General features: G+C 41.8%; 2 protein-coding genes across 5 annotated transcripts in view; one reads left to right on the top strand and one right to left on the bottom strand.

The window, feature by feature from the left end:
* The window catches only part of ZC3H6 (zinc finger CCCH-type containing 6), a 57,241-nt gene extending 49,369 nt beyond the window's left edge, over window positions 1-7,872 (bottom strand). Inside the window, exon 1 of one of the 2 annotated variants that reach the window (XM_070429745.1) lies at window positions 7,757-7,872. In XM_070429745.1, coding sequence (XP_070285846.1) covers window positions 7,757-7,872 — 116 coding nt within the window. The other variant, XM_070429747.1, reaches the window with a different exon arrangement.
* A 1,428-nt stretch (window positions 7,873-9,300) lies between these two features.
* The window catches only part of ZC3H8 (zinc finger CCCH-type containing 8), a 33,130-nt gene continuing 29,386 nt past the window's right edge, over window positions 9,301-13,044 (top strand). For 2 of the 3 annotated variants that reach the window (XM_070429748.1, XM_070429751.1), the window contains exon 1: window positions 9,301-9,462. In XM_070429748.1, coding sequence (XP_070285849.1) covers window positions 9,371-9,462 — 92 coding nt within the window. In that variant the 5' untranslated portion in view covers window positions 9,301-9,370. The remainder of the gene's footprint in view (window positions 9,463-13,044) is intronic. The other variant, XM_070429750.1, reaches the window with a different exon arrangement.

A 13,044-nucleotide genomic window follows, 5' to 3' on the forward strand; every position in this document is an offset into this window, starting at 1 on the left:
GATGAATTTTAATGACCAGGATGAAATTATCTGTGATCAAATAATACCTCAAAAAAAAAACCACCCAAAAAACACCCCAAACCACTTAAGTGTCCAAAACCCAACCCAGCATCTGATAGCAGATTTACTATCATTAGGAGGCAATGGAAGCAAGAGAGAGGACTGAAACCGAATGCCACAGACACAGACTGTATTTCTCACTCAGCTGTTTAGTCAACTTGGACAAGTTACTTACCCTCTGAATCTGTTTCCTAAACTATAAAATGAAGACATTAATATTTATTTTGTCATATGGACCAAAGGAATTAAAGTATGTGAGTTATAAACAATATATGTAAAATACTGAGTATTGAGAGTTCTAAACCTAGGTTTTAAATTTTTCTATCACTTTTATAATAGATTATTGATTTCCATAATGGTTTTATATATAATTTAAATGATAATTAACTTAGGACTCCTTTTAAAAGCTCCATGGAATTTGTTTTTGTCATTTATTTGCCACTTAAGAATGTGGCTATGACTTGTGAAAGTTTAAGTATTAAAACAGTTCATTTAAAGTGTTAAGCCATGAATTTACATTATAAACAAAGAAAAGTAACATATATAATTTTATAACAGAGTAAGGTTGCTCTGTGCAAGAGTAATAATAATCTACTGAAATTGCTTTTGCTAATGTCATCCAATATGACTACTGTCTGGACATTAGCAGTCAAGCATATCTTCCAGGACACAAACACTGCAAAAAGATTGGAAATAAGGCTCTGGCCAATGTGCAGCTCAAGACTGCTGATTCAATTCCCAGTCAGAGCACATACCTGGGTTGTGGGCTCCATCCCCAGTAGGGGTTGTGCAGAAGGCAGCCGATCAATGCTCTCACATCAATGTTCCCCTCTCCCCATTCCTTCCCCTTTCTCTAAAAATCAATAAAAGTATTTTTTAAAATGCCCTCAGAAAGTTCAACCATAAACCAAAACAAGATGAACCAGAATGGAGATTAGGAAGTCAGACACACAGGACCAAGTAAAAAGATGACTAACTAAAATGTAAGGTATTAACATGCAATGAAAAGAAATTTATGTCAGAAATGAGGACTGGTTAGTAAAGAAAGTGATGAAAAGGAAACATGGGAAGACAAATGTGGCCAGTGCCCAGGGAAGCACTGCCTAGGAGTGAGATATCCTATAAGGCAGGTGGGAGAAAGAATCTATTTGGCAGACATGAGATGGAAATATCACTTTATCTGAGCCTAATGCCATTTAAAATCAGTCATTTATAACCAACTGCCTTGTTCTAATCCCATGCTCTTGTTTATTAGGCAACTTTTAATAATTTAGTTTTTCAAATATCATTCTACATGAAGAGAATATACTCCCTTATACAAGTTTGAGCTCTGGAGTTAGATAATTTGCGTTCCCACTGATTTACTCTGTGACCCTGGAAAATTTAGCAACCTCTTAGTCTCTGTTTCTTCATTTGCAAAGATGGAGACTACTTCCTTGGGTTGTTGTGAAGATTAAATAATTCATGTAAAGCACCTAGAACCTGTCATACACTTTAGCACCAAATAAATGTTAGTCATTGTTGTTATTTTTGAGGATGAATTAACATCCCCAAGTCTGATAAGCTATGAGACTGATCAATTTCTGAATCTGAAAAACTAACGCAAGACCACTATGTTGTACAAATCCAGGGGACACCTATGAACAAAAGAATATGCTGGAAGCCTTAGAGTGGAGGCTTGACCTGGTGAATTCAAAGTCACCATCTCTGTGAGGTTTTCTGGTAGCTAGATTGCCAGTCTGTCCAGGTGAAAACTTCACTGTGTAACAAGTGGTCAGTAAGGTCACCTAATGAGTGAAGCCGACCTTGCTCAGGTGCTGAGTTTGCAGAGAAAGTGTGAGTGACAGTACTGTGGAGGTTGGAGAACACAAGTCAAGCCTGATGGCATTCAAACACAAATATTTTGAAGCATTCATGTCGGGAAAACCACATTGTGGGCAGATTTTATTTTATTATTATTATTTTTTTAATTTTTATTTTTCGCTAAAAGTATTACAAAGGGTGTGGGCAGATTTTAGGCCTGAAACCCACCTGTTTGCAAATCCTGCAACACTCTTTCATTCAAGTTTTTAAATGTTCTAATTTAGTATACTTTTACTTTCCTTTACCTACTTTATCACCTAACACATTTGTTTTTCACGTTTCTTGTTTCCAAAGAAAATGTAAGATCCATTAGGTAAAGGATTCTTTTCTTCACTGCTATCTTCCCTCAGCATAGAACAGTATATACTAAATATTAGGTGCTTAACATTTAATGAAAGTGATTGAAAGCTCCCTAACTTGTCTTCTCTCTTTCAGTAGTCTACTGTCTCCTAGCCCCCAAGATATACCCAAAAGTGTATCTGATCACTCTCCTGCTGAAAAAACTTTTGACAAGATCTTTATTCATTTAAGCTTTCCCTCATTGCCCAAAATATGTTGTACACCCTCCACATACTAACACTCTTTCCATCCCTGAATCTACCATTTCATTTCTTCATGCTTTTCATATACTTCTGCCTCTGCTTGGCCAAAACTTACTCACCCTCCAGACCTGGCTATTCGGTGATGCCTCCCGGATGCCCCATCTGTGCCTCCACTGCATTCAGTTCATACCTCCATTATACACGGTGCTATCACTATGTATTTACCAATCTGTTTCTCACCTACTGGATCGTAAGATCCTGGAGAGCAAGTTCAGTGATGTTGTATTCAGATTGTTTCCCCAGTGCTTATCACTATACTTGGCACAGAAATTTCTGGTAAATAAAAATTTAGGCCAGCTGCCGTGGCTCAGTGGTTAAGCTTCAATCTATGCGCCAGGAGGTCATGGTTACATTCCCAGTCACGGTTCAATTCCTGGCCAGGGCAAATGCCTGGGCTGCAGGCTGGATCCCTCGTAGGGGACATGCAGGAAGCAGCTGATCAATGATTCTCTCTCATTATTGATGTTCTATCTCTTTCTCCTTTCCCTTCCTCTCTGAATCAATAAAAATATATTTCAAAGTAAAATAAATAAAAATAAAAAAATTTAATAAATGCAATAACTTGTTTATAAGGGGCTAGGAAAAGAAAAATGTCTTTCTAACAGTCAAAGTGCTTTCCTACATCAAACCTGTACATGATGTCTGTGGTTTTTTGGCTAAAGAAAAACTCACTCTGATAGTTTAAATAATAGTTGAATTAGCAGATTCAGGAATAAAAAATAAATTAATGATAGTTTCACTTTTGCAAGATGAAGAGTTCTGGGGATGGGATGCACAATAATATGAATGCACTTAATAGCACTGAATTGTACACTTAAGAATACAATTAACTGACTAATGGCCTAAGGAGGGGAGACGTTTACTTCAGTACTAATTTATACTAATTTATAAACCAGATATTGTATGGAGCATTGAGTGAACTCTGATGTACGAAGTTGCATCTGTAATTTAATTAAAATTAGTGACTTATTAAAACTAGATGATTTTAGAAATAAGAAAAATCATGGAAAAGAAAAAAGCATTAACCAAGTTAGAGGAAAAAAAACTAAGAACAGAACCCAGGTTTTATTAAGAATGAAAGGGCTCTCTTAAAATAGTAGTGGGCGCGCGCATGCATACACGCATACACACACACACACACACACACACACAATACTAGCACATTACAATCCCAAACAATTCAAGAAGTGAAGATTAGCGTGTAATGCATTAATACTTCAGGTAGGAGTTTGCATACCTGGGTTATCTAGGCTCTACCTGTGAGATATCAAACAAATATGACACACTATAATGCTATACTACCTACTGGGATTAATGTGAGAATGAAACGAAAGCCTTATTACAAATGGAATGTGTAATCATCTTCTCCAACCTCACTTCTCCAGATTCTCCAAGTCTCTCAGCAAGGTTCCCATCATTCTGTGGGAGTGAGGGACTAGGTGGAGTTCTGTTGTTCTTGTTTTACATGAGGAAGAGGCGGGAGAAGAGGAAAAATTGTAGGAAAGTTGTTCATAACGAGCAAATAACTCCTTCCCAAAACAAAGGATTAACCATACCTCCTTATCAATGAAAGACAGAATCATAAGCTCTATATAAACTGCTCATGTTAAACTTTTCCCCCAGTGACGGCCCTGTAAAACTTTTGACCTTTAGCATATTTCAGGAAATTATACAATAGTTACTTGGATGTATATTTACCTTTCCTACTCTACTGCAGATATGTCTAAAGTAAGGACTCAGTATTTAACCTTTTGGAGTTGTTTATGGATTGTCTTAATTGAGTCAATATTCAGCTACAATATAAAGCTAGGTGGCTGGAGTTGTGCATAAGAGAACTGGTTGAAAGGAAGACATGAATGAAAAAATAAACAAGAATTTCATCTCCCTTTGACTTCTCCCAACCTCTATCATTTATTTCTAAAGACCTAGATAGAAACCCTCTACTTACTAATTAATATTCTATATGTCCACATGTTTACTTATAAGTATTTTTATATTGTTAACACTTTATAAAAATCCAGTGTTTTCACCCCAGGCATGAAAATAGAGTGGGGCAAAAGTAGGTTTACAGTGGTGAGTATGCAAGGGTTTATTCTTATATTATTATTTATTAGTTATAAAATTTTCCATATGAACAATAAACCTACTTTCGTCCCATCTTATATTGAGAGGAAAGTATACCAAATGGCTATTTTTTTTTTAAAGTTAACTCATTTGGCAAACAAATCTTGTGCAAAATATTCACCATATAAAACATGTGCAAAAAAACATTTAAAGAGAAAAAAATGTGCATTATGTGAATTTCAGTTTAGAATCTCATTTGCATATATAGTATAATCATAATATTTTAACTTTATAATCAAAGTAGTTGTGAATAAAAATCATAGATTTAAGTTTTTCCTACACTATGTCAGAAATAGAATATCTTTGAGACAATGAATAGCTACAAATACCAGAATTCATGTATCTTCACCACCTAATTAACAGAAACTTTTATTACAGTACAAAATAACTGTAATATCCATTTTCCCCCAAATTTCTTAAGAATCACTTAGGGTGAGCCTATTAAAAATACAGACTACCACATTTCTCCCCAGAAATTCTGATTCAATTGCTCTGAGCAGGACAAAAATTTTTATTCCTCAAAGCGACTGGATGATTAGCTAAGTTTGGAAAACACTGATCTAGTAGAGTAGTTCTCAAATTACCAGGTATTAGCATAACTTGAGCTTTTAAAAACCTTAAACACAGGCTGAGGTTTAGACATGGCAATGACATCAACACCTTTGAAAAAGCTCTCCATGGATGACTGAGAACCACATCTTGGAGAACTTGAACCATTCTTGCAGAACCCTCTTATCAATTAAGAAAGGAGGCTTGCTCAAGTTCACAAAGCTAACTGTACCAAAGCTGGAGCTAGAACCATTTCTCCCAACTCCTAGTTCACTTTGTTTTTTTAATGTAGTTGTTTTCTCATGTAGGTTGACAAAAAAAAAAAAGTGTGGAAAACACATCTTTTTGCCTCAGATTAATGCTGCCCTTAATAAGCTAACCTTGTTTCAGAAATTACTAGAAAACATTTTCTAGTCCTAATAGAAAATAAGCTTACTACTTAATCTTTGGTTCCTACTAAGCTGTTAATAGATCTTACGGAAAATTCTTTAAAATTATTTTTAACTTCTGATTCAGTGTTTCAAATTTTCATTATTTTTTAAGTTCCTTACTAGCAAAATTATTTTGACACCTGAATTTGGTGACATGGTTTCTTCAATACATAGAATACATAATTCTACATATTTTGAACAAACAGAACAGATTTTCTTCTTCCACACACACACAAAAATGATTTTAGGCTCGTAGGCAAAACCTCATCTTTGGCTTGTCTACAGATATTGAGTGGGAAACGTCTCAACCCATTCCTAGAATTTTCTTATTTTAATAAGATAATGTAAAAATAAATCATGAAAAATGTCAAGTGCAAGCTTACATACAGATAACTTTTAAATGTTTACTTTCTAAAAATTACTATTTAATGCTTTCTGGCAATCTTTTATCATTACAGTATCAAAGTTATCAAAATATCATTTTTATCCCTCTCAAAACTGCCAGATACTCAGATATTTTAAACTTTCAAATTTCTGTGATGTTTGTGATGTCTGCTCCTGGGGTGTGTGTGTGTGTGTGTTGAAGTGTTTGGAATGCTGCGAAAGTAGGCCACATTAGTCCATAGGTACAACTTCAGCGATTTGTATGTACAAATGTGTACTTTTGACTACTTCTATTCCTGAAGAACTGCCAGATTCTAGATTTTTAAATATACCACACATAAGAAGAATCAGATGCAATGAGGTTTGCAATCACATTCAATGGATTCTAGTACTTTTAGAGAAGGAAAGCTCTTCTTTTTCCTAACCATTGAGATGTCAACGCACAGGCATGTGCTGCTTCGCAAAGGGAATGCCTCCCGGCTCGGTTAGGTTTCCTCACTGTGCCAACCTCACAGGGGGCACTGCGGCCGTCATTACAGGTGCCAGACTTGGCATCACCATCAACACGGGGATAATCCCTGGTGCTAAGATGTTAGAGCAGAGCAGCCACGCGGCACCGGGCGGCAGGCATCTCTCTGCTCCAATGACTGCAGTAATCCTACCGGACCCCCGGGGCATACTTGGTCCATTGTCGACCCAAATGCCATTTCACCATTTAGACTCTAAGTCAGAAACCTAGTCAAAAGTTCAATATGCTCTTCAACCTGTTTAAAATCGGTAAATAACACAAACCTTGAAATGGAACTGAGAGTATGCATCTAAAGGTAAAGCAAAACTAAAAAAAAAAAAAAAAAAAAAAATCAACATCTCGGCTAAATGTTCCGGTGATCTATCATCTTTAGAAAAACTGGACTAGATGGGATAACCCATGGCGTTTCCACGAAGAGCTACACTAAGGGTGGCCAAGCCTAAGTATTTGTGTTACGATTTTAAACTTGAAACTGGCCATTGCAGACACATGGCCTTTTTGGGTTTGCTTAACTATTTCATAAAAGAAAAAAACAAACAAAACAAAACAAAACAAAAAAAACCCAAACATGTTTATTTTTCGGAGTGTGCTAGGGTACCGCTCAAACACCAGTCATTACCAATCCGAGGCCGGCCCTGCCCGGCCAGGTCCGCAGCGCCAGCCGTGGGCGGGGGTCGCGCGTGCGGCGGGCGGGGCGGGAGGCCGGAAGGACCCGCGCGGCGGGCTGGACGGGACCGGACGGGAGGGGCCGGCCTCCCCGCGGCCGCCCGCCGGCCTCCCGGGGCGCCGTCCAGCGCGGCGGCCCGGAGCTGCCTCGGTCATGCAGGGCCCGCCCGCCCCCGCCCAGCCCTCTCCTCCGACACACAGACAGACAAGGTTCCGACCTGCCGCGCCCTGCGTGTTCACAGTCTGTCATGTTTGGTCAGGAGCGGGGCGGGGCTGCGGGCCGGTCTGCGGGGCGCGGGACCCCGGCCGCCCGCCGTAACGAGGCGGTAAAAACTCACGGTTACTAGTGAGCGACACAGACACAGACTTTCCAGTCTGTTAACAACCACGCCAGAGAGATGGGCTCTCTGCAAACACGGGCGCGGCCGCGGCCGGCGCCGCCACGCTAGTCTCTACTCGCCGCCGGCGGCCGAGGCTCGGGAGCGGGCGGGCGAGCGCGCCGCGACGCAGGGGTTTGGACAGTGGCCGTGGCGGTGACTGCTCCTCACCGACATGGCGGCCCCGGGGCGGCGTTCGACAAGATGGCGTCGCTCACCAGCGCGGGACTCGAGGCGCAATATCCCTCCGCGCGCCCGCCTCGCCCCGCCCATCGCGCGTCGGCCATTGCAGGACGCGGCCGTCAGTCACCTGCAGGGGCGGGGCTTCAGCCCTTGCCTGGCGGCGGAGGCGGCTCAGGGCCTGGAGGCGGCCTCCGCTCGAGTTTCCCGTGCGGCTGGGGCTCAGTAGCGCCGCTGGACGCCGCCAACCGGGGGGTTGGGGGGCGTTGGGGAGGGGCCCTAACGAGTGGCTTCTGAAGCAGTCCTTCGGTGGGGGCTGTGTAATAAAGACCACTCGTGGGGTGTGTTTTTAAAATATATATTGGGAGTTATTTTTAATGTATATATTTTAAAAATAAAATCTTTGTTGCTTACATAATGGAGAAATTTGCTTCCTCCTTCAAGGTTGTAGCGAGCTCTCTTTTTATAACGTTTAGTGCTCAGAATCACGTTTTGAGGAAAATAGCGTGGCTTAGTTCTAGAGGAAAGGTCCTTGCTTTTTATTAAAATGATGGACTTAGGGACTTGACCCTCCCAAATATCTGACTTTTGCCATTGCTTAGTGGTAACAAAAAAGGTCCACAAGTAGGCCAGGCCAGCTCGGGGGCCACTGCAGTCCTGGCGGGCTGGGTGACCAAGAGTAACCACCCAGGGTGGCCTGATCACAACTTGCTAACTGGGCAGGCCATGGCAGGTGTCAAGTTCCAGGCCTGGTAGCTTCCTTAGCAACGCCACTCTGGCCACTCTTGGCCTTGAATGAGCTCAGCCTATTCTCATGCATCTAGGAGGGTGACCCACCTTTGAAAGGTCAGGGCTTTCCCTCACCGCCCTACTCTACCACCAATGGATTTCATACACCTTTCTTATAATCGCTCCTTTGATTCTAATGCATAAAAGGGACTGGAAAACTGCTTTTTTTCCAGAGTCCATTTATACTCCTAGCTTTATCTTTTCCTGTGGACGTTACATCAATACCGAGCTCAAATATGCTCCTTTCAAGAAGCCTTTCCAACCACAGGTTGTCTTCTCTTCTGAATCCTCTTAGTTCTTGGTACTTTTAAATGAACTTCCTGCCTGAAAGTTGTGTTAATCCCATTGGATGACAGCACTCTACAAGGCACGTGAACTGCCCACACTTGTTTCCTCATCTAGAAAATGTGGACTAGCACCTGTAGTATGGACGCGTCCTGGGTTCCAGTGAGCATTAAGTGGGCTGAATGTGACACATGCCTGATACTAAACGAGCATTAAATCAATGTTTCTTTTTAGAAACACTGGGGTTTCGATTCATAGAAGAACCCTAAGGACCGAGCCTAAACACTATAGCAAATATTTGAGATAACGGGTCGCCAGGTGCAAAAAGAAGCATAGATTTAGGGCGGTGCCTACGCGGAGCTAGGTAGTTAAGAGCGCGCCTGCGCACTGGGGCAAGGAGCGCGTGCGCAGAGGGGGCGGGTGGCGCATGCGTAGGCGGCCTGCGGGGGCCCCGGGAGCCCCTCCTTCCTCTCCTCTCTCCGCTCCCGCTCGCGGTCGTCACTCGTTCGCTGCGGGACTCTGGACGGGAGGATGGATTTCGAGAATCTTTTCTCCAAACCCCCCAACCCGGCCCTAGGCAGGAAACCGGACACGGACTCCGACGTCATGGATTCCGACGACAGGTGACGCCCGTGTTTTGCTGCCCCGAGCGCCGGGGTCCTAGCGGGTTCCGCCCCCTCGCGCGTCCTGGACGCTAGGTCGCGGGGGGCGTGGAGCGCCCGGGAAGCTCGGACGTGGAGCGATGGTGCGGGGCGGGCGGGCTGGTGGAAGGCGGAGGTGCGGGGCCGGAGCGGGGCGAGGGTGCGCCGGGAAGCTCCCCCTTTCTCCCAGAGGGATTAGAGCACGTGTGAGCTCCTAGAAGACAGAGGTCATCTGTCATTTCTCACCGACACGTGTTAGGCTCTTTTTTTTGTAGAAAATATGAAACCGTCAGTTCGCCAAGCGGTGGAGTATGAGTGAATAGTCTGTTCTTATTCCACTGATCAGCATCGAAAGACCCGAAAGACTATCATAAAGCAGCAAAGACCTTTTGGATATACAGTGGGGCCTTGACTTACGAGTGTCCCGACTAACGAGTTTTTTGAGATACCAGCTGTCTCTCGGCCTATTTTTTGCATTGAGTTGATAGAGTAATTTGAGTTAACGAGCTCCTTAATGAACTCTAATTAAACTTGTAAGTCAAGGCCCCACTGTATTTCCTTTATGTTGAAATGGGAAATGAGATCGCTGGCCAAATGGCTCTAACTCTTCATTCTTGGAGACGTGGTTAGTGTAGTTTTTTTACACCCAGATATTCAATTACTCCTTTTCTTGTGACTTTGAAATGCTTTAAAAACCGAACTTTTCTTCTAAACCTGCGTCTTTGCCTCAGTTTCCCTAGGCCAAAACCACAACACAGCCTTTATCCCTTTATTTCTCGTGTCAACTATAAATCATATCAATGTTGACTTTACCTCCATATCACTAAAATCTCTTCACTTCTCTCTGTCTCACATAACTTAATTGGAACTGCTGTATTGGTTTAATTCAGGCTACCATCAAGAGCTTTACTATGGTGCTTTACATAAAATGTCATTTAACCTTCACAGCCTTTAAGATATCCTTGTTTTTGTAGATGAGAAAGTTGAGGCACAGAGAGGATAAATAACTTGCCAAGATTACACAGTGTAAGAGGCAAAACTAGGATTAAGTTACTTAGATAAGTCTTCCTCTAGGACCCATGATCTCATCCCCATGTTTCTAAGACACAATTGGCTAAAGTAAGACCTATAAATATTGAAAGGAGAAAAAGATACTAATTACTTGCAGATAATAGGATCATCTGCAAAGAAAAAGAAAAGGAATCAATCAATAAACTTAAAATAAATAAGAGAAATCAGCAAGATAATCACAAAAAAAGACAGTAGCAACATGTAAAAATCCAATAGCAGCCATCAGTTTGAAAATTTTACTTAATTACTTTTATGTCATCCTTTTATGACACGGACTTTTGCCAAAATGTCAGGTGAAGATGGTATTGCAGTATGGTTATGGTGAGTGTCTGTGAACTATTACTCATTCAAATCCTTTGCCCATCCTTCTCTTTAAAAATTTAGGATCTCTAGTGAGCAGATATTTTACCCCAATTTGTTATTTGTCTTTTGACTTTGCCTAGGACATTATTTTCTATGCATAAAGGTTTTTGTCTGTTTTAAAAGCAGTCAAATGAATCAATCTTTTATGGTTTCTGGAGGTTTTTTTTGTTTTTTTTTTTTTAACTAGTAACTTTATTATGGAATTACTCATTTATTGAGCACCAGCTATGTACAAGACATTATTCTAGGCCCTGGGGATATAGTAATAAATAAAATATATTTTTAAAAGTCTCTCACTCATGAGATTTATATTCTTAGGGCACAGGCAATATGTAAATATACAGTCCTCAAGTAATGTTACTTCATTCAACGTTGTTTCATTCTAAGGTCCATGAGATGCTGTAGGAACCTAACTCCTATGTATATCAGTTAGCCTATGGTAAAATTGATTTCATTATATGCTTCACCGCAGTTCCAAGAGCCTATGGATATACTGTACTAGAGGCCCGGTGCACGAAATTCATGCAGGGGTGGGGGGGGATTCCCTCAACCTGGCCTGCACCCTTTCCAATCTGGGACCCCTTAGGAGATGTCTGACTGCCGGTTTAGGCCCGATTCCTACAATCCGGTCTCGCAATCCAGGACCACTGGCTTCTAACCGCTCACCTGCCTGCCGGCCTGATCCCCCTAACTGCTCTCCCCTGCCAGGCTGATTCCCCTAACTGTCCTCCCCTGCTGGCCTGATCACCCCTAACCACCTCTGCCTCAGCCCCACCACCATGGCTTTGTCCGGAAGGATGTCTGGAAGGTTGTCCGGAAGATATCCGGTCTAATTAGCATATTACCCTTTTATTAGTATAGATCAGTGGTTGGCAAACTCATTAGTCAACAGAGCCAAATATCAACAGTACTTCTTCAAAATAGACTCACCCAGGCCAAAAACCGACTTCTGCGCATGGGCCACGAAGTTTCAATCGCCCTGTATGCGTGCCCGCACGTGGTATTTTGTGGAAGAGCCACACTCAAGGGGCCAAAGAGCCGCATGTGGCTCGCGAGCCGCAGTTTGCTGACTACGGGTATAGATGGTATTGTAGGTGATGATAAATGACATAGAGAAAAATGAAAGAGGGTTAGGTGGATGAGAAGGGAGAATGTATGATGGAAAGGATGTAGATATTTTAAAGAAGGTGGTTAAGGGAAGCCTTATATATTAACATTAATGAGTAATATTTGAGTAGGGACCTGAAGGAGATGAGGGAGGTTGATATGGAGCTGGAGAGTGTTCCATATAAAGATCCTGAAGTGCAGGAACTTGGTGTGATTGGGTGGTGGGAACAAAGTGGCCAGAATGACGATTAGAGTGGAGTAAGAGTAGTCAGGCTTGAGTGGTATTGGGTAGGGTGGGGGAAGCAGATCATGTAGGGACTTGCAGGGGTCATAATAAGGACTTTGGCTTCTACCCTAAATAAGGTAAGAGGTTTTTCAGCAGAGAGTGACAGTTTAGTAGGGTCATTCTGCTTGTGTTGAGAGTAGAATGTGGGGGGCAAGAGCTTGCATCATAGTATTAGTGGTAAGAAGTCAAATATAGATAAAATGTTGAAGATAAACTGGATGTCTTCATGGTTTGGATGAGGGACATGAGAGGAGTCAAGGACAACATCAAGGTTTTTGGGAGGTATCATTAGAAGGCTGGAGTTGCAGTTTAAGATAGCAGGAGTTCAGTTTTGGATATGTTACCGTAAGGTTATCTCTAGTAGACACCAGGTAGATATGGTGAATAGGGAGTTAGTTGGCTCTGCCTGCCAGCATTCCAATCTCAGCTCCACCATTTACTAGGTTTGTGACAAGTTGTATAAGCTTTCTGTAATTCAGTTCTCTCATCTGTAAAATAGCTTTTTAAGCAATAGTATGTATGTTATAGGGTTGTTGCGATGATGTGTATGGGACAGTGTCCGGGCACAGAATAATCAATGCAAGTGTTCGCTGCTGCTGTAGTTACTGTTGTCATCATTATTCTGCCCAAGGATAGATTACTTCCTGCTCCCCGTGATTCATTACTGAAAAGTAGAGCAATAAAGATCCACAGGATTTGGTTTATTGGCTCTTGTTTATGTAAAAGGCTCAAAACAT

This window comes from Myotis yumanensis, unplaced genomic scaffold (assembly GCF_028538775.1).
Source record: "Myotis yumanensis isolate MYYU_CA2020_CCGP unplaced genomic scaffold, mMyoYum1.0.hap1 SCAF_11, whole genome shotgun sequence".
NCBI classification, from domain to species: domain Eukaryota; kingdom Metazoa; phylum Chordata; class Mammalia; order Chiroptera; family Vespertilionidae; genus Myotis; species Myotis yumanensis.